Source organism: Takifugu flavidus, chromosome 3 (assembly GCF_003711565.1).
Source record: "Takifugu flavidus isolate HTHZ2018 chromosome 3, ASM371156v2, whole genome shotgun sequence".
NCBI lineage: Eukaryota > Metazoa > Chordata > Actinopteri > Tetraodontiformes > Tetraodontidae > Takifugu > Takifugu flavidus.
This window is the reverse complement of record NC_079522.1, coordinates 19,059,199-19,081,213: the sequence shown is the minus strand read 5'-3', so window position 1 is coordinate 19,081,213 and position 22,015 is coordinate 19,059,199. Positions and strand designations below refer to the sequence as shown.

Genomic DNA, 22,015 nt, shown 5'->3' with positions numbered 1-22,015 from the left:
GCCTCCACTCCAGCCACTCCTGGTAGTTCCTCAAAAACACAGTTTCTAGTGGATGCACAATCTGTGGAAGCCAACATAGAAATTTCTGAAGAGCCAAAGTTCTTGCAACAAAAATATAGTCCCCAATTAGGTTGTTTTTGTTATCACGCGACCCCGTCCCCATTATCTTAAGAGAATATAAAAGAATGAGTGGAGACAGAAGAGAGAATGAGACGTTTTTGGCACGTGTCGCTCTTGATTTTGTGTTTATTTTTGCAGTAAACTTAAAGGAGGCCTTTTCACTTCTACACCGCGGACTTCTCATACAGCACATCTTCATGTCACCTCCAGAAGTTCTCTGACGACTCCGCTGCTGTCGGCCTCATCACTGATGGGGACGATACGGAGTACAGGGAACTTATTCAGGACTTTGTGGACTGGAGCCTGCGGAACAACCTCCAGATCAACGCTGGCAAAACCAAGGAGCTGGTGGTGGATTTCTGCAGGCGCAACAACCCCCCGCCTGCACCAGTGAACATCCTGGGAACGGATGTTGACGTGGTGGAGTCCTACAAGTACCTGGGTGTTCACCTAAACAATAACCTGGACTGGACACAACACAGACGCCCTTGTCAAGAAGGCCAACAGCAGACTGTTCCTGCTCAGGGAGCTGATGTCTTTTGGAGTGCAGGGACCACTCCTGAGGACTTCCTATGACTCTGTGGTGGGATCAGCCATCTTCTATGGGATTGTCTGCTGGTCCAGTAGCATCATGGACAGGGACAGGAAGAGGATGGACAGACTGGTGAGGAGGACCAGCTCTGTCCTGGGATGTCCCCTGGACTCGGTGGAGGTGGTGGGAAACGGGAGGATGATGGCTAAGCTGTCATCCATGTTGAACAACACGCCCCCCCCCCCCCACCCCCACCCCTCGCCCCCAGGACACCCTGACAGCACTGGGCAGCTCCTTCAGTGAGTGGCTGCTCCACCCTCGCTGTGTGAAGATTAGATTGCAATAAATCCTATAACATTTACCAGATTGACTAAAGTCAAATGACCTGCGGTCCCCACCGATAGCAGTCATTCTGATGGGTTTTTGCTGGATGCAGCTGAAATATTCCAATGCTCCATGTCACAGACACAGTAAATACTAAACCATAAAGATTCTGAAGGCATGATGTAAAATAGTAACGTATAATACAGATATTTGAAGAGACAATTAAGAGAATGTTTTCATGCTTCTAAGAGTGGCCGAAGAGCCATTTAGAACTTTATAAAGATGCATTGTGTGATACCAGGAACTAAATTAACTTCAAGGCAAAGCTGCTTCTGCTTTGTCGACCATCGACTGATTTCCTGAAAGTCCACCAGCGCTTTTTAAAAACTGAATTTTTCATCTATGGAGGGAGTAGACGGCAGATGTTTCCACAGATGCTCTTCACCAGTGGTCAGTGAGTGATGCAGCACATGAACGGGAGTTGACTGGCTTCAACCAGCTACCATCTTAATGTCTCCAGCCCATAGTGTGGATTCTCTACGAGAGCAGACAGCAGCTTCACTCCTGAATCCTGCAGCTGGTTCTGACTCAGGTCCAGTTCTCTGAGATGGGAGGGATTGGACCTCAGTGCCGAGGCCAGAGAGCCACAGCTGATCTCTGATAACCTGCAGTAGTCTAATCTGAAAAATGCAGGATGAGGTTATACGGTGCAGGTCTGCATGTTATCTGCGTCAGTACTAAACCTACGTTAGTTCTTAGTTGGGTCAGACCTGAATTCACGATATTCCAAGGAATTTTTTTAATGTCGTGCATCACAGCAGTGTTGAGAACAGCCTCACTTCACCATCTTAGCAGCTGGTATATAGGTAGAAAAATGAAGACTGACCTGAGCCTCTCCAGTTGACAGTTTGGACTCTCCAGTCCAGAACAGAGCCGCTTCACTCCTGAATCCTGCAACGTGTTGAAGCTCAGGTCCAGAACCCTCAGATGGGAGAGGTTGGACTTCAGAGCTGAGGCCACAGAATCACAGCTGGTCTCTGATAAACTGCAGCCCCTTAGTCTAAAATAACAATTATTTTGAGAGAAGACAAATAAAAATCAACACGTACAGCATGACACAGCAAAACACAGCTTACAAGCAACAGACCTCTGGTCCTGCACCGGCTTATCTGCCGTATGTTCGTATTTTGGGTTCTTTCAGGACAGTTGGACAAGACCTACACCGTATGTATAGTGTGTGTAGACGCATAGTTCCCCTGACTGCACATTTCTCCAACAATGATTGGCAGCTGGTGTCACTTGTTCTCCAGATGAGAGAAGGAAAGAGAGCCACCCCACAGTGTGTTTGGTTGCCCCACTGCAAGCTCAATGCTGCCAGAAAACATTGCAGGAGCATCAATTCCCCTCAGGTCATCAACAAGGACCTCAGGAAAAGGTGCAGCTGCGACCTACTAGAGACAAGCACACTGAGCTGAGATTCAAAGCCCTCTCCTCCCAAGAGAAGAGCTTGTTTGTTGGAGGCTCTTCTGGGCGATACCTGGTGCCACAGCTCCAGCTCAGCCCGTCTCTGGAGCTGAGGTGGAGCTTAGCAAGTTTCATGGTTCTCCACCACTTCCTCTCGCTGAGGACCTTCTCAGCTGGTGGTTTCTGCTCCACCTTCCAAGTTGAGCAGGTGATACTTCTGCATTCCTGCCACCAGTGTCTCTGCAGAAAGAGTCTTCTCTCCTGTTTTATATTATATTGTATAAAATTAGGATTTTTGGTTGATGTCTAGATGTTGTTGACTAAGAGCAGGTTTTTCTTTAATAACATAGAGAGATTCGATGAGAAGAGCAAATGTATTATTTTTCCACTACTATTATATGCACATACTTCCATATTGTCTTAGATTGCAAGCTGCATTTATTGCATCGTTCATAGAAAGTCATATTTGTGAGGAGAAAAACTCAAATAAGGTAATTTTCTTTAATGACCATTACAAAAGAAGGAGGCGATGAACAAACAGATTTATATAAAAAGGTGTGAAAACATTGTGTAGAATCAACTTGTTGACTTCTGATTTGGACTCCAATCAAAGTGAGGTGCAACAATTGTGGATGCTGAAAGCTTCAGATCTTCATGAAGGTTTCTGTGGTTGGACTGACCTGCTGCCCCTTTAAGAGGGAGGCAGGTTTGGGCTTCTGGCTGGAATGAAGCCACCTAAGATGAGAATGATTGCAGGCTTTCGGGACCAAGGTTTAACAGGGTGGTCACTTCACACTTGGGCTTTTCTCTTTTTTGGGATGGTTTTCTCAGTAGAGAAGGGGCATGGCACACTGCAGCAGCTTTCTTTTGGGGTTTTCTAGTTTTCCTTCTGATCTTTAAAAGACAGGAAGAACCATTTTTGATTGGTCTGAATGTTTGGGCGGTTTTGTGGCCAGCCTAAAATAAAACAAGACAAATCTACAACTGATACTTCCTTTCAAGTCATTGATGACCATCCTCACAGGGGACAGATTTCCACAGCCAATTTAATACTGCAAATCTGTCCTGTGTGGTCTTTTTTCTGAGAACTGTAACACTACATTTATAACAAAGATCAAACATGTAAACATTTATTGTCTAACTAGTTACACCTGGGAAAGTACTGGATCATCTCTGAATGACCTGAGAGTCTCCAGCTTACAGAGAGGATCCTGGAGAGCACCACAGAGCAGCTTCACTCCTGGATCCTTCAGCTGGTTCTTACTCAACTCCAGAACCCTCAGATGGGAGGGATTGGACTTCAGCGCCGAGGCCAGAGAGCCACAGCTGATCTCTGATAAACTGCAGTCCCACAGCCTGGAAAAGGAATAAATGTGGCAAATAAAAACACATTTCTAAATCTGAAAATGAAGAGAAAAGCAGAAAATGTAAAGAAATTTAGAAAAGACCAACAGAGGCCTCCTGACCTGAGCGTCTCCAGTCTGCAGTTTGGATGCATCATTGCAGAAGACAGTAACTTTATGTCGGCATCTGTCAGGCTTTGGTTCCAGCTTAAGTCCAGCTCCCGTAGATGAGAAGGGTTTGACGTCATTGCTGAGGCCACAACTTCCCAATGACTCGTTGAAAGAAAACTACCAAACAGTCTGTTGTGTATGAAACAAAAATAGTGAGTCAGACTTTGGGATTACTAATCAACTTATCTGAGAATCTACCTCAACACAAATGTAGCTCATTTCCTGGAAAAGCTAAATTCAACACCGTAGAGCAACAGTTTGAACGACCATCAGATCTGAAATGGAACTGAATTATTCTCAACATTTGTCTTATTTTAGAACAGCTCATAATTACTCAATATTTAAAATGATTATAGCAAATGGTTTAAAGAAACGTGCATCTTTTTATCTGTCTATCGGCTCTTCGGATATTTTGCACTTCATCCAATTTGTAGGATTGTGCGTCAAGTCTTAATTCAGCGATCCGATCGATGACATCAGAGTCTCTGGTTGCATCGATTGCCCTCAGCTTCTGTTATATCTGCCTGTTTTCCTTCAAATCATTTTCACTGCACCTTTTGTTGCTAGTGATGAAGTTGCCACCTAACGGGTGTGGAAAGGGTCAAACAACTTTGTGGGTCACATAAAGGCTCCAAACGGAACCGCCACAAAGACCTTAAACACCCATTTAAACCAACGAGGCCGGCTGTTTTTACGTTGAACAAATGAAGCAAAATAGTCACGTGTCATTAGTTAATAACGCTAATAATAACGCTAATAACCCTAACCCTGGTTAACCCTAACCCTGGTTAACCCTAACCCTCACTTAAAGACATTACACCCCAGTCACGCTGATAACCCTAACCCTGGTTAACCCTAACCCTGGTTAACCCTAACACTAACCCTCACTTAAAGACATTACACCCCAGTCACGCTGATAACACTAACCCTGGTTAACCCTAACCCTGGTTAACCGTAACCCTAACCCTCGCTTAAAGACATTACACCCCAGTCACGCTGATAACACTTCAGAAATCAACAATTCAGAAATCCAAGACCACCACGTGTCTTTTAGATCCCATCCCAACACACCTGTTGAAGGATGTTCTACCACTGATAGGCAGTTCTATCCTGGACCAGATCAATGGTTCTTTAGTGTCAGGTTATGTACCCCGGTCCTACAAGGTGGCAGTGATTAAGCCGTTGCTTAAAAAACCATCACTGGATCCCGATGTCTTAGCTAATTATAGGCCAATATCCAACCTTCCTTTTATCTCTAAAGTTCTAGAGAAGGTGGTGGTGACTCAGTTACTGGAGCACCTGCAGAGGAACAGCCTGTTTGAGATGTTTCAGTCAGGCTTTAGAGCTCACCACAGCACAGAAACAGCACTTCTTAAAGTCACTAATGATCTTCTCATAGCTTCCGATCATGGACTGGTCTCTATGCTGGTTCTGCTGGACCTTAGTGCTGCTTTTGATACAGTTGATCACAGCATCCTGTTACAGAGACTGGAACATGTGATTGGGATTAAAGGGACAGCACTAGACTGGTTTAGATCATACTTATCTGATAGATACCAGTTTGCCCATGTCCATGGCGTTCCCTCCTCATACAGTAGGGTTAGCCATGGAGTTCCTCAAGGTTCTGTACTCGGACTCTGTACATGCTTCCCTTAGAGAACATTATTCGGCAGCATGGGATAAATTTTCATTGTTATGCTGATGACACTCAGCTCTATTTATCCATGAAACCCGAGGAGACAGAGAAGTTAGTGAAGCTCCAGACCTGTCTTAAAGACATAAAGTCCTGGATGTCTTCAAATTTCCTCCTCCTTAACCCAGGAAAAACTGAGGTCATGGTGTTTGGTCCTGAACCTCTCAGGGATAGATTAGATCACATGATCACTCTAGATGGTATCTCATTAACATCTAGTCTCTCTGTGAGGAATCTAGGAGTAACTTTTGATCAAAACCTCTCCTTCAACTCACACATTAAATTAGTCTCTAGAAGTGCCTTTTTTCACTTGAGGAACATCTCAAAGATCAGGAAGCTACTGACCCACCATGATGCTGAAAAGTTAGTCCATGCATTTGTTACTTCCAGGCTGGACTACTGTAACTCCTTATTATCAGGGTGTCCAAACAACTCTTTAAGAAGCCTCCAGTTGATCCAAAATGCTGCAGCCAGAGTTCTGACAGGTATTGACAAAAGAGATCACATTACTCCTGTACTGGCGTCGCTTCACTGGCTGCCCGTTAAATTTAGAATAATTTTTAAAACCCTTCTTTTGACCTACAAGGTCCTCAGAGGCCTAGCTCCATCCTACCTGGAGGAGCTAGTGATACCTTATCAGCCCAATAGAACGCTTCGCTCTCAGAATGCTGGTCTACTTGTGGTTCCCAGAGTTTCCAGGAGTAGAATGGGGGGCCGAGCATTTAGCTACCAGGCCTCCCTGCTATGGAACCAGCTCCCTGTCCGGGTACGGGAGGCTGACTCCATCGCTACTTTTAAGATTAGACTCAAAACCTACCTCTTTGAAAAAGCTTATTGTTACTAATTCAGTAGTTCCAGTTACTATCATAGACAGACAAATTATCATACTTAGGGGGTCGTCTAATCGTTAGGTCACATCTCAGTTATGCTGTTATAGGCCAAGGCTGCCGGGGTCCGGAAACATGATCACCTGACAGGCCTCTGTCACTCCACTGGGTCATGGTTTCCTCCCCCTCCTTCTCCTTTTCCTCTCCTCTACCTCCCCTTCACTCTACGTCTCCTCTCCTCTACCCCTCTCCTCTCCTACCTATCCTATACCTGTCCTCCCTCTTCTCCTCTCTCTTTACCCAGCCGGCCATCAGCAGGAGGGTCCCCCTACATGAGCCTGGTCCTGCTCAAGGTTTCTTCCTGTTAAAGGGGAGTTTTTCCTTGCCACTGTTGCTTGTCTGGGGTCAGGCCCTGGGATTCTGGAAAGCGCCTTGAAACAATTTTGACTGTATAAGATGCTATATAAATAAATATTGATTGATTGATTGATTGAACACTAACCCTGGTTAACCCTAACCCTGGTTAACCCTAGCACTAACCCTAAAGACATTAGAATCAGGTTTATTGCCATTGTTTATGTAATACACAGTTTTACACAAGCTAGGAATTTGTCCTGATGTGATGCTGCGACATTCAACATAAAAAAGACAACATTAGAATAAGATAAATAAAATAAGACATATGTACAGTATATACATATATATATATAAATAGTAAGAAATAGTGCAGGTCAATGCAGGAGTAATGTGATGTTCGTGAGTCCAACTGGCTGCTGTACATGGTGCTTAAGTGATAAGTCACTTGGTGTTCAGCAGCCTGATGGCAGAGGGGAACAAGCTGTTCATGTAGCGGGAGGTTTTGGTCCGAATGGACCGTAGTCTCCTGCCTGAGGGGAGGGGGGAAAACCGTCTGTGACCAGGGTGGGAAGGTTCGGCCGTGATCCGACCTGCACGCCTCCGGGTCCTGGAGATATACAGGTCCTGGATGGATGGAAGCCTGCAGCCGATCACCTTCTCAGCAGCGCGCACGACGCGCTGCAGCCTCAGTCTGTCCCTGGCGGTGGCACCAGCATACCACACGGTGATGGAGGAGGTGAGGATGGACTCGATGATGGCCATATAAAACTGCGCCAACATCCTGGGAGGCAGTTTGAGCTTCCTCAGCTGCCGTAGGAAGAACATCCTTTGCTGGGCCTTTTTGATGAGGGAGCTGATGGTTGGCTCCCACTTAAGGTCCCGGGTGATGGTGGTGCCCAGGAAGCGGAAGGAGTCCACGATGGTGATGGGGGAGTCCATGAGGGCAGGGGGGGGGGGGGGGGGGGGGGGCAGGGCAAAGGGGCTGTGACTTTCCTGAAGTCCACAATCATCTCCACTGTTTTCTGAGCGTTCAGCTGCAGGTTGTTGTGTCTGCACCAGGACACCAGTCGAGCCACCTCCCTCCTGTAGGCAGTCTCGTCGCCATTGGAGATGAGCCCGATGAGGGTGGTGTCATCCGCAAACTTGATCAGCTTGACAGACTGGTGGCTTGAGGTGCAGCAGTTTGTGTACAGGGAGAAGAGCAGGGGGGAAAGTACACAGCCCTGGGGTGATCCAGTGTTGATGGTGACAGAGTCCGAGACAGTCTTCCCCAGCCGCACATACTGCCTCCGATCCGTCAGGGAGTGAGTGATCCACGGTGAGGGTGAAGTTTTGGTCACCCGCACTGTTCGTTCACTAGACTCAGAGTAACCACGCAAACAACAGGAGTTCCTTGCAAGGGAGACTTGAGCAGCAGTTCAAGCTTCCTCTGTCAACTCTGTTCGTCTGCTGCTCGCTCACCTCTTTTATTGGTGCAAACAAAATGGGTGTCTAAACAGGATCTTGTAACTCATTGTCTTCTGACATCTTTACAAACTTCTCTAATCTTGACCAACAGGATACATCTGGGTGCTGCACTTGGTTGTAAGCAGCTTCAGCACTTTTACGAAACACTCTCATGTTCTTTTCCTGTCAACATTCCTCAAACACTCAAAATCTACATACAATAGCATTTAAAGATAATACTAATAACAACAATAACTGCTGAGAAGCAGCTTCAGCAACAGACTCCTGCAGCCTCGCTGCTCTAAGGAACGGTACAGGAAGTCATTCCTGCCGTCCGCTATCAGACTCTATAACTCATCCAAACCCAGCCAATAACAATAACTGTGTAATGTTCATGTTGTAATTTCATTTCTAATTTATTCTGTATATATATATATATATATATAGACACACACACACTTATAACATTCTAATCTTATCTGTATTTATTTTTTCTGTCTCTTTACTCTGCTACTATAATTCAATTTCCCCACGGGGATGAATAAAGTTAATCTTAATTCTTCTCGCATTTCCCTCCTGTTTATCGTTACATGTGCCTAGATTTTCATCATCAGTATTACATCTTTACATTTTCATGAAATTTCAATGCATTACTTCATTTTCCTAGAAACACATTTCTTACACTCGGAGTTCAACATGGGTACAGCTTAAGACATCTTGAACAGTTCTTTTACATCTTGTATTACGTTGATCCATTCTTCTTCCGATTCCTCTTCATCGTCGTCCAGTAGAGATTGTTCTTCCACCTGCAGCGTAGTACTAGTAACAATTGATTCTTCGAGCCGGCCAATGCAACCCCGGAGAAGAGGTACGACACAACCTGTCCCTGATTACCTCCCTCCTGTCAGAAGTTCCAAAGGCCGAAACTCACGAGTCCCGCCGTCACAGCACTCACCACAATTAGGAAGAACAACTTCATTTCCTTTTAGCTCTCCTTCTCAGGTTCCGACGGGGTTCAGCCGTTGCTGGACCTATACAGGCCGTCAGCCGTTTACGGAGAGTCCGCCACTGCTCCCTCGCCTTCACCTGGAAGAATTTTCTGTTTCTTACAATGGGAAAGGTGTATCCACGACAGTTTCCCGTCCACTCGAACTGCAGTCTTTGTGGTCAGCTGTACTTGATAAGGACCTTCCCATCTAGGTGTGGCGGGGTGGAGAGAGGTGGAACGGTGGATGACAACGCCACCTGGGGAATTTCACCCCAGGAATTAACCGGAAACAGGCACGCGCAGATACGGTTCGGTTCCAGAGGCAGAGACAGGATTGAGGGTTAGGCAGTACAATTTTATTAAATCCAACTTAACACCAAAATAACTCGGCTGTACAAAAAGCAAACAAAAGGGGGTGGACAGGGCTGGGGCCCCACCGGCAGGTGAAACTCAATTAGGGGAAATAAACAAACTAAAAACACCCGTGCTACTACAAACAAAACTACACACGAAAGGTGTGATAAAAACGCCCTCCACCAGGGGTTGGGTCCCCGCCGTGGCCCGCAGCACCTGTCCACAAAGAGGACAATTAAATTTACAATGATAATCAGACGCGTCGAGCGCACACGCACACACACACCTCACACAGACAAGCGAATAAATGGCGACCAGGTCGTCCAAAAGAAAACAACGTCAACCAAGACACAAAAAGCAACAAAACCAACAAAAGTAAATGTAAATTGATACAATTTACGTACTGTTAAGAGTCTAAAATTGAAAGTAATAGCTCCGTGGTCGCCTCGGCAGCACCACTACGTCTCAGCGCCGTCCCCCGAGCGAAGGGGGGGGGGGCGAGAGAGAGAGAGCGCGAGAGCGAACAGGAGAGAGTCCCGAAAGCGGGACTGAGCCAAAGCAGCAGTGGGTCCAGTAAGCGAGGTGATCTACTCCATGAGGGGTTCCCGCTGAGGCATCGCGACCCACTGACACCAGCCGGCAGCCAACTGCCCAGTGCCAACTAGCGCGCACGCCCTTACGGCAAAGCGCTCTGGACGGAAGGATGGCGGGAGGAAGCACCAACCTTCTTGGAGCTGCCAGACAGCATGCTCATTCTGGGACAGGTTCAGTTGGTCAAACAGCCCAGATAAGCTGCAACCACGCTACACCTTCGTCGAAGGGGGAAGTCAACTAAAGCCAGCTGGAGGCAGTGCCTTATATGAACCTTTTTCTCCCCACCCACCAATTAAGGCACTACCTCCATATGGCACCTGTTCGGAGGGCAGGCCACGCCCTGCCACATCGGCGTGTTCCACCTCTTTCGCACAAACTTCTTCACCCACACGTAGTCGCCCGGTTGAATGGGTTCCTGATGGGTGGAATCTGTGGAAGACACAGGACTAGGCAGAACATTTACAGCATTCACACATCGGTTGAGTAACAACTTTTTCAGATAATCTGCTATTGTTTCCTCAACACGTTCTAACTCATTTGTTGTTGCAAAGTATGGTAGGCAATAAGGCCGCCCATATAATGCTTCAAAGGGTGTGATGCCTGTTTTCTTGTGTGGTGTTATGTGCATCCATAATTTCACCAGGTCGAGACAAAACATCCAGTTCTTTCCTGTCTCGTCCATACATTTCTTTAGTCTGTTCTTAATAGTACCGTTGACTCTTTTAACTAATCCTGCACTCTGAGGGTGGTATGCGCAGTGATTCTTCAAATCAATGTCCAAAGTTACTCCTACAGTTTTCACTATCTCATTTACAAAATGGCTTCCATTGTCGCTCCAGATGACCTTCGGAATGCCAAACCTGGGAATGATCTCTCTACATAGGACTTTTGCCACTGTTAGTGCATCTGCTTTCGCCGTGGGGAAAATTTCTACCCACCTAGTAAATCCATCTAACAGTACTAGACAATATTGTTTACCTTCACATGGTGTTAGCTGAATAAAATCTAGAAAAACTGTGTGAAATGGATGATTTGGTAATGGTGTAGTGCCTGCAGGGTCCTTAAGGGCTCCCTGTGGGCTATGTTTTACACAAATAGCACATTGTGAACAAAAATTTATGTATGAAATCCTATAGTATAATAATGTTCATTAACCATCTGTACCATCCCTCCTGTTGAGACTTGGCATGGCCCATGGCTCACTAATGCTGCCCATTTATGCATATTCCGGGGAAGGATTGGCTTGTTGCCTATGGTTAACAATCCTTTATCATCCAGTTTGGCTCCTCGCTTCTTCCACGTGGCCTTTTCATTTTCTGGAGCACTTTGTTGCATTTCTTTTAGAATATCATTATCTGCAGGTTCTAGGCTAAATGATTCTTCCTCATCATTATCAAGAAGTGTGTTGTTATTTGTGCAGCCTTTGCGGCTTTGTCAGCAAAGGCATTGCCTTGTGAGACTGTGTCTGTGTTGTTAGTGTGTGCAATGCATTTACATACAGCTATTTTACGTGGCTGCTGTACTGCTGCCAATGACTTTTTTAACAGTTCTGCATGCTTGACCGGTTTGCCCGTCGATGTTTTCATCCCTCTCAAATTCCATTGTTGAGCAAACACAAACAGCGTAGAAAATGCATATTGACTATCTGTGTAAATGGTAACATCTTGTCCTTTGCTTAATTCACAAGCACGTGTGAGTGCGACGAGTTCTGCAGCTTGAGCAGAATAGGAGGAGGGAAGTGATTTCGCCTCCACCACCTCAGTTGCCGTAACTACTGCATAGGCAGTTCTAGTGCGTCCACAGTCATCCTTTCTCGATGATCCATCCACAAAGAGTGTCTGTCCTGTAGTCAACGCGACATCACTAAGATCTGGTCGCGGCAGGACCGTAATGGAGACCTCATCCAGGCAGTTGTGCTGGTGTCCCTCTTCTGCGGTGGGTAGCAGCGTTGCTGGGTTTAGGGTCGTGCAGCATCGAATCGTCAGATTCGGCTGAGACAGCAACACTGCCATGCAGGATAGATGACGTGCGGGCGACAGGAACGCTATCTTACTTTGTAGCAGCAGTATTGACACTGCATGTGGAACTAGCAAAGTTAGCTCATGATATAGCACCATTCCTGCGGAGGCTTTCACTGCCTCAGATGCTGCCACCACCGCTTTAACGCATGGTGGGAGTGCACAAGCTACGGGATCTAGCTTGTAGTAGGCTACTGGCTGCCTCTTGTCTCCGTGCTTCTGCAACAAAACTGAAGTCATAAAATCACCCTTGCAGTCAACAACCTGCTCAAAAGGCTTCTGATAGTCTGGCAGCTTTAACACTCCAGCACCTACAAGGGCCTGTTTCATGTACATAAATGCTTCTTCAGCTTCAGGGGTCCATGTTAACACAGTCATTGCTAAGGGATTATCATACATCAATGCTTGTAAAGGGGCAGTTATTTTCACATAATCTAAGATCCATGATCTGCAATAATTCACTAGTCCTAAGAATGACATCTGCTTCTCTGTTTTTGGTTTCGGAGCATCAAGTACTGCTGTTTTCCTCGACTCAAGAATAGCTCTTCCATTGTGTGTCAGAACATGGCCCAGATAAACCACTTCCTGCTTCACCAGTTGCAGTTTGCTTTTGCTTAATTTATGGCCTTGTGAGGCTAGCCAGTGTAGCAATGCTAGCGTGTCTGACCAACAATCTCCCTTTGTTTTTGACGCCATGAGGATGTCATCCACGTAGACGAGGATTTGACTTCCACACGGAGGTTTAAACTTAGCTAATGATGACATCATTACCTGAGAGAAGATTGTGGGACTCTCACAGTAGCCCTGAGGTAACCTTGTCCAGGTGTACCTTCGTCCTTGAAACGTAAACGCAAACCAAAACTGGCTATCTGGATGTACTGGTACAGAGAAAAATGCATTGGATACATCTATCACCGTGTACCACTGATGTTCAGGGTTTAAGTCATTCAGCAGGGTGTATGGATCTGCGACTAAGGGAGACCTAGGGACCACTGCAGCGTTTACAGCTTGCAGGTATTGCACCATCCGCCAGCCGGTAGATGGTGGTGACTTCCTTACTGGAAATAGGGGTGTATTTACAGGAGACTCAGGACACTCTCTGATAACTCCTGCTTAAAGCAGTGAATTAAATATCGGAAAAATACCCTCCTGTGCGTCAATCTTAAGGGGATATTGTCTCTGAAATGGTCTATAATCTGATTTAGGGATTATTTTTACAGGTTCTGCTCCTTTTATAAGACCTACATCTGCAGGTCCTTCCGACCATAATTCAGGGGGAAGCTCTTTCAGCTTCTCCTCTTCCTCCTGCGTGAGGAAGATGTTTTCTTCTCATGAACTCTGGTCTGTGAGATGCGTTGCTGGATGAGTCAGCAACATGTTTAAGGGGAATACGCCACACCTGGAACTGATCATTAAAATCAACCTCACCCTTAGGCCTATAGGGCAGGCTGCTCCAGTGTTTTACGTCACATCCCAAGTCTTGCCATCTTTTCTTAAGCGGTTTAGCAATAGAAACATGTGGTACAGAACCTGACACTTTGAATAGCGCTGCTGCTTCGGCGGAAAGGCTTCCTGCCGTGCAGACAGCTGTCTGACCACACACATATAGGTGCATAATTACAATCATTTGTGGATCTTTAAGTTTAACAAACTGCTCTGCATAGCTTGGTGTGCCATGTGAGTCTGATTTACAGAATCCACCAGTGCGCTCCACGTGCATGGTTACATGCAAGTCAGCTTGATTGTGGAGGTGGGCTTCAGGTTGTAAGTATGACAGAGCTTTACCATATTGGCTCAGAGAATGGAGGGGGCTGTTTTTCAGGAATGTCGAGTGACCAATATTTAATGCACGTCTCTCCTTCCCTTACCCACAAATCAACCATTCTATCTACAGACCACATCCCTTCGGCTGTGGTACGAATCATCAACTGAAGCTGAGAGATAAGATCAGATTTACGGGACATGTGGTGGAGATCACAAAAGGAGCTTTAAGTGTGATTCCACTTACAGGGTCACAAACATCTACAGGAAGTGACATTCTTTCTTTAGTTACGAGACCATTTGCTGATCTCACAAAAATCTGTGTAGAAGTTGGCTTTAGAGCTATTGGATCTCTAATTACTGATTTACCTGCACCCGTGTCTACTAAAAATGTTAAAGAATTGCCTAACACGGTCAGTTGTATTTCTGGTTTGCCTTCAGCAAACAGGAAGATGGTTTCTAAGTCTAAAACATCTTCTAAGTCTTCTTTCTCAAATTGATCAAATTTTGTGCCCTGATTTGTTTTAATTTTTGTGACATCTTTTTCCGGTTCTAGTCATTGCTGGGGTGGATTAGAACCTTGCTGCTGTCCTCTATTGTATCTCTGGTCACGTTGTTTCTTTCTACAATCACGTTCCCAGTGTCCATAATTTTTACAATAATGACACCGATCATTTTCACGGGAATTGCCTCCTCCTCCCCTTCCGCCTCGGCCTCGCCCACGTCCTCGGCCTCGGCTTGGGAGAGGATTGGCATTGAAAAACATGCCTGTTAATTGGTTCTTACTCTTTTGGCATTGTCTTTCAGCATGCATAGCATGTTGTTCATAGCGGTTTAGGGGACAGGTTCCGAAATCAACTAACTGTCTCTCTACCCATGATTTTATCTCTGGTTTCGATCCCTCATGTATAGCTTGCTTTAACTGCTGTTGGTGGGGACCTTCTGGTTCTTCCGCATACGGAATTCCACTATTTTTTCGGAACACATCTTTCATTCTCATACTATAGTCTTCAAAACTTTCGTCAGTCTTTTGTCTCGTGGCTGTAATGGCGCTGTAGTCAGCTTGTCTGGTAAAAGTAGTTCGCATGCGCTCGTACAGTCTGTCAAGTCTGTCATTTAGTTCTTGGCTGCCAGGCTGCCATGGTTGTTGAGTGGCTGGATCCACTGGGACCCAATCTCCTCTAACAGTGCCCCATTTTTGCCATTAACGCACATGAGGACTTGCTGGGTTTCAGTACCGTTAGTATGGTAACTTCTTAGTAACTGTCTTATGTCTTGGATGCACAACTCTACGTCCATTTGGGGTAAGGTTATGTCATCACAAGCTTTTTTACAGTCTTCTGGAGTCCAGGTTCTATACACCAAGATAGTAGGATCTTGACCCTGCACACCGGCTTGTGGATTTGCAACCTGGATCAGTGGGTACATCTGCACAGTGTTGTCCTGCATGTGATAATTTCTGCACTGGGCTCCCGATGGAAAGGGACCCAAAAAGGGATTAGTGTTCAGAGCCAGGGGATCTAAGGCTCCGGGCGGGTCCAATAGGACTGCCTGAGGGGGAGCTGGTGGAGCAAGAGGTGGAGGAACATACGGAGGAGGCACGTTTATCAGTTGACTCCTGCATCCTGTTTCATTGTCCTCCACCCTCACGTACGCACTAAAGGGGTTCTTATTTTTCTCTCTTTTTCTCTCTTCCGTTTCTCTTTTTCTTGATTTTGTTTTTCTCCTCTATATTTTGATTCAGTGAGCCAGAGATGACATTGTGTCAACCCCACATTTCCTTTTGGATGTTTTTTCCATATTCTATTAAATCTTCTTTTAATTTTGTAATATTGCCTGGCCTGTCTAAGTTACCATCCCAATCGAACTTAGTCATCCACGGCTGAACATATGAGCATGAACCTGGATATTTGTCTTCCATGTGTTTACATGATGCTGGCATTTTGAATTCAGCACCTTTTGTGGAATGTTGGTTGCCCATGTTTGCACTTTATTTCATCAGTTTTTATGTACTTGAGTGGAGACGCCTGATCTCCTGACTGAACAACCCTCAATCCATACAGGATATCTAGTTCAGTCCCCCTGCCGTGGCCTTATAGTCAATCGTTCTCGATCAGGAGAGTATACACCAAGCTTCTACCTCCGAGGAGGCGGGTGTATCTTGCCTCTGCTTCTCTCCTGATGACCAGGCAGGTAATACCGCGGTATTTTCTGTGTAGCGCTTTTGTGTCTTATATTCAGTTTCTCTCTGAGTTGTTTTAGTGCCTTCTTCCCGTCACTGGAGATGGTCGCCCTGGGAGGGACGAAGACCGGCCTTCCGTCAACTCGTGATGAAAGGTCTTTCACTTCGGACGTCTTTTTGACTCCGGCTGCGCAGACTTCGGCGTTCGGTCGTCCCACGGCGCTCCTCTCCAGGTCTTGGGATCCGGCTCAAAGGACCAAATTTTGTGAGGATGAAGTTTTGATCACCCGCGCTGTTCGTTCACTAGACTCAGATCAACCACACAAACAACAGGAGGCCTTGCAAGGGAGAGCTGACGAGCAGTTCAAGCTTCCTCTCTCAACTCCGTCCGTCTGCTGCTCGCTCTCCTCTTTTATTTGGTGCACACAAGATTTATGTCAATCTGACCTCATGATTCCTTCTCCTCCTATCTCTACGACTTCCTCGTGTCCTTGAACATGGTACCTCTCAGTGCTGGGTACCTAACAGCTTCAATACTTGATTCAAACACTCATACATTCCTTTTAATTAAACATTCTAAATCTACTTACTATACTTACTATAGCATTGAAACGATAATAGTAATAACAACAATAATTCTTCTCACAACACCAACTCCAAGTTAATTTTGGTGACCTCCGACTGACGAAGCCGGGTGTCGTTGGCTCCGACGTGAATAATAACTTTACCAAATTTAAGTTTACGTCTCGCCATCAGCCGTAAATTTGCTTCTATGTCGCCCGCTCTGGCCCACGGAATGCGCTTGACTTAGAGGTAAGATCGGGCCTAAAAAATCCAGCCCGACCCGACCCAGTCCCGCGGGTATTAAAGCCCGACCCGGCCCGAGCCCGATCAATTAACTTGATTTGCTGGCCTGAGCCCGAAACAAACCCGAAATTTTATATTTTATTTGTGAGGATTCAGGAGGAGGAATTGTAGATCGCGAGGAAGGGCATCTGGGGTAAAGCCTCCAGGGCGTAGCAGGTTCACTATAGTCTTCGTTACTAAAGGCGGAAACAAACAGACTTGAAAAATCCTCCGCTGGAGACTGCGCGCACGGATGAATCCATTCATACATGTTTCTGGACCAGCTGCTGTTTGAGAAGTCAGACCCGCTGAGGTAGGTGGTCCAGAGCGGTCACCTCGGTGTAAAGTGCGTGTTATTCCTGTGAAATAAGGGAAATAAATAAACCCTCAGATGGATGGATGGAAAATTAAAAAGAGGGCGGGACCGCGGCATTCACGTGCGCACGGCATGGTCTGGCTCTGTTTAGTAGTTAAATAGCAATTAGCATACAGCGCCTTCTCTGTTTTATCCAAATTATTTATTTATAATAAGTATTCCTTAGTTTAGTATCCACACATCGTTTTAGTGTATATTTTTATAAACAAATATTTATTAAAAAAAAGTCAGCGACAGAGAAGCCCGGCCCGACCCGACCCGAACGTAATGATTGACATTTTACGCATTTTAAGCCCGAGCCCGACCCGAATTTCGAGTTGGGTCGGGCTCGGACTCGGGCTCGGTCTTAAGCTCTTACCTCTAGCTTGACTATGGTCGTTGGAGTCGGCTTCATGTAGCGCAAAACAGTCAATCAATCAATCAATCAATCTTTATTTATATAGCGTCTTATACAATCAAAATTGTTTCAAGGCGCTTTCCAGAATCCCAGGGCCTGACCCCAGACAAGCAACAGTGGCAAGGAAAAACTCCCCTTTAACAGGAAGAAACCTTGAGCAGGACCAGGCTCATGTAGGGGGACCCTCCTGCTGATGGCCGGCTGGGTAAAGAGAGAGGAGAAGGGGGAGGACAGGTAGAGGATAGGATAGGTAGGAGAGGAGAGGGGTAGAGGAGAGGAGAAGTAAAGTGAAGGGGAGGTAGAGGAGAGGAGAAGGAGGAGGAGGGGAAAGAGGAGAGGAAAGGAGAGGAGAGGGAGAGGAAAAGGAGAAGGAGAGGAGAGGAGAGGAGAGGAGAGGAGAGGAGAGGAGAGGGAGAGGAGAGGAGAAGGAGAGGAGAGGAGAGGAGAGGAGAGGAGAGGGAGAGGAGAGGCACAGAGCACAGAAACACACACAAAAAATATGATGCACAATCACTTCAGCGGGGCCGGAGGTAATTATGCAGCTCCGAGGGCGGCGATACCTGTACCTGCAGAAAAACTACACAAGAATCAGCATAACTAGTCTGCTTGATGAGGAGAGGAAAGGAGAGGAAAGGAAAGGAGAGGAGAGGAGAGGAAACCATGACCCAGTGGAGTGACAGAGGCCTGTCAGGTGATCATGTTTCCGGACCCCGGCAGCCTTGGCCTATAACAGCATAACTAAGATGTGACCTAACGATTAGACGACCCCCTAAGTATGATAATTTGTCTGTCTATGATAGTAACTGGAACTACTGAATTAGTAACAATAAGCTTTTTCAAAGAGGTAGGTTTTGAGTCTGATCTTAAAAGTAGCGATGGAGTCAGCCTCCCGTACCTGGACAGGGAGCTGGTTCCATAGCAGGGTAGCTAAATGCTCGGCCCCCCATTCTACTCCTGGAAACTCTGGGAACCACAAGTAGACCAGCATTCTGAGAGCGGAGCGGTCTATTGGGCTGATAAGGTATCACTAGCTCCTCCAGGTAGGATGGAGCTAGGCCTCTGAGGACCTTGTAGGTCAAAAGAAGGGTTTTAAAAATTATTCTAAATTTAACGGGCAGCCAATGAAGCGACGCCAGTACAGGAGTAATGTGATCTCTTTTGTCAATACCTGTCAGAACTCTGGCTGCAGCATTTTGGATCAACTGGAGGCTTCTTAAAGAGTTGTTTGGACACCCTGATAATAAAGAGTTACAGTAGTCCAGCCTGGAAGTAACAAATGCATGGACTAACTTTTCAGCATCATGCCGCGTCAGCAGCTTCCTGATCTTTGTGATGTTCCTCAAGTGAAAAAAGGCACTTCTAGAGACTAATTTAATGTGTGAGTTGAAGGAGAGATTTTGATCAAAAGTTACTCCTAGATTCCTCACAGAGAGACTAGATGTTAATGAGATACCATCTAGAGTGATCATGTGATCTAATCTATCCCTGAGAGGTTCAGGACCAAACACCATGACCTCAGTTTTTCCTGGGTTAAGGAGGAGGAAATTTGAAGACATCCAGGACTTTATGTCTTTAAGACAGGTCTGGAGCTTCACTAACTTCTCTGTCTCCTCGGGTTTCATGGATAAATAGAGCTGAGTGTCATCAGCATAACAATGAAAATTTATCCCATGCTGCCGAATAATGTTCCCTAAGGGAAGCATGTACAATGTGAAGAGGATTGGTCCGAGTACAGAACCTTGAGGAACTCCATGGCTAACCCTACTGTATGAGGAGGGAACATCATGGACATGGGCAAACTGGTATCTATCAGATAAGTATGATCTAAACCAGTCTAGTGCTGTCCCTTTAATCCCAATCACATGTTCCAGTCTCTGTAACAGGATGCTGTGATCAACTGTATCAAAAGCAGCACTGAGGTCCAGCAGAACCAGCATAGAGACCAGTCCATGATCGGAAGCTATGAGAAGGTCATTAGTGACTTTAAGAAGTGCTGTTTCTGTGCTGTGGTGAGCTCTAAAGCCTGACTGAAACATCTCAAACAGGCTGTTCCTCTGCAGGTGCTCCAGTAACTGAGTCACCACCACCTTCTCTAGAACTTTAGAGATAAAAGGAAGGTTGGATATTGGCCTATAATTTGCTAAGACATCAGGATCCAGTGATGGTTTTTTAAGCAACGGCTTAATCACTGCCACCTTGTAGGACCGGGGTACATAACCTGACACTAAAGAACCATTGATCTGGTCCAGGATAGAACTGCCTATCAATGGTAAAACATCCTTCAACAGGTGTGTTGGGATGGGATCTAAAAGACACGTGGTGGTCTTGGATTTCTGAATTAGCGATGACGCCTCAGAAAAATATATAGGGCTGAAGGAGCTTAAGGGCTCGTTGGAGACCCTGTATGTTCCCACAGTCGGCACATCTGGTGATGGTCCAGTTGTTGGGATGGCCTGGTTAGCTTTCTCTCTGATAGCTAGAACTTTATCAGTGAAGAAGCTCATGAAGTCTTCACCACTAAGGGAAGAAGGGATACGTGGATCTAAAACACTGTGACTCTTGGTTAATTTGGCCACAGTGCTGAAAAGAAACCTGGGGTTGTTCTTATTTTCCTCAATCAAAGAAGAAAAATAAGCTGTTCTAGCCTTGCGAAGGGCCTTTTTGTAAACTAATAGACAGTCTTTCCAGGCTACATGGTAGCTGTCTATTTTACAAGAATGCCACTTCCTTTCCAGTCTTCGCACTTTCTGCTTGAGGGTCCTGATATGTGAATTATACCAGGGGGCACACCTCCTCTGATTTACTATTTTCTTTTTCAGGGGGGCAACAGAATCAAGCGTGATTCTCAGTGAGGTTGCTGCACCTTCAGCAATAGAGTCAACCTCAGCAGGGCTAAGATTATAATGATTGATCCCTGGGGAAACACACGGTGGTCCTGGGATCAGCACAGGGATCACTTCCTTAAACTTAGCTACAGCATTATCTGAAAGACATCTGCTATAGTAAGACTTTGTTCTGAGCATAGAAGAATCCTTAATCATAAATGTAAAAGTGATCAAAGAATGGTCAGACAGGACTGGGTTCTGAGGGAACACTGACACATGTTCTACCTCAACACCATAAGTCAGAACTAGATCTAGGGTGTGGTTAAAGCTGTGAGTTGGTTGGTTTATCTGCTGGAGGAAACCAACTGACTCAAGTAATGAAATGAAGCCATTTCTAAAGCTGTCATTTATAACGTCCATATGGATATTAAAGTCTCCAATGATAATGACTTTTTCCGTTCTAAGGACCAAGTCAGATAAGAAATCAGAGAACTCAGACAGGAACTCTGAATGTGGCCCAGCAGGGGGCCGATATACAACTACAAACAGAAGTGGCTTTTCTGTCCTCCAGTTCAGATGAGTGATGCCAAGAGTCAGGCTTTCAAATGAACTGAAGCTATGTTTTGGTCTGGGATTAATTCATAACTTGGAGTGATAGATTGCTGCCACTCCCCCTCCTCGAACAGTAACACGTGGAATATGATAATTAAGATGGGTAGGAGGAGTAGATTCATTTAAGCTCACATACTCCTCCTCCTGAAGCCAGGTCTCAGTAAGACAAAATAAATCAATGTGATGATCCGCTATCAGGTCGTGCACTAACAGGATTTACACAAAAGAGATCTAATATTTAACAGTCCACACTTAATTGTGATATTAGTTTCTCCAACTTGTGCTTCAGTATTAATTTTAATAAGATTTTGGTGATTGACCGCTCCCCCGCTCTGTGCTTGGTGAACTTTTAACCGTGGAACAGAGACTACCTCTATAGTGTTAAATGTGTTATTGTTGGTGGATGAGGGTTCTAAGGAAGCAGCAGAGAGGTGTGTAAGACTACAACTCTGCATCCTGGTCTGGACCCTGGATTGTCAGGTCACTTTGGGTCTAATAAAATTAGCCAGATTACTAGAAATGAGAGAAGCACCATCTCATGTGGGATGGACACCGTCTCTCCTAATCAGACCAGGTTTTCCCCAAAAGGTGCTCCAATTGTCTATAAAGGCCACCTGGTTATCGGGGCACCACCGTGACAGCCAGCGACGAAGCGATGACATGCGGCTAAACATCTCATCGCTGGCCAGATTGGGGAGGGGACCAGAGAATGCTACGGAGTCCGACTTCAAGTTAAATTTAGTGACCTCCGACTGACGAAGCCGGGTGTCGTTGGCTCCGACGTG

At 45.8% G+C, this 22,015-nt stretch overlaps 1 protein-coding gene and 1 long non-coding RNA gene across 2 annotated transcripts; both read right to left on the bottom strand.

The window, feature by feature from the left end:
* Positions 1–983: 983 nt before the first annotated feature.
* On the bottom strand, positions 984–4,077 carry LOC130522775 (NACHT, LRR and PYD domains-containing protein 12-like). Its single transcript, XM_057027488.1, has 4 exons — positions 3,907–4,077; positions 3,623–3,796; positions 1,863–2,036; positions 984–1,656 (listed from the first exon to the last, which is right to left on the bottom strand). The coding sequence occupies exons 1-4, from the start codon at positions 4,029–4,031 to the stop codon at positions 1,476–1,478; spliced, it is 654 nt and encodes a 217-aa protein (XP_056883468.1). The 5' UTR covers positions 4,032–4,077; the 3' UTR covers positions 984–1,475.
* A 4,744-nt stretch (positions 4,078–8,821) lies between these two features.
* Positions 8,822–11,514, bottom strand: LOC130523149 (uncharacterized). The gene is made up of 3 exons (XR_008949808.1): positions 10,024–11,514; positions 9,233–9,835; positions 8,822–9,083 (listed from the first exon to the last, which is right to left on the bottom strand). It is a non-coding gene; the product is annotated as an uncharacterized LOC130523149 (long non-coding RNA).
* Between the last annotated feature and the right edge of the window lie 10,501 nt (positions 11,515–22,015).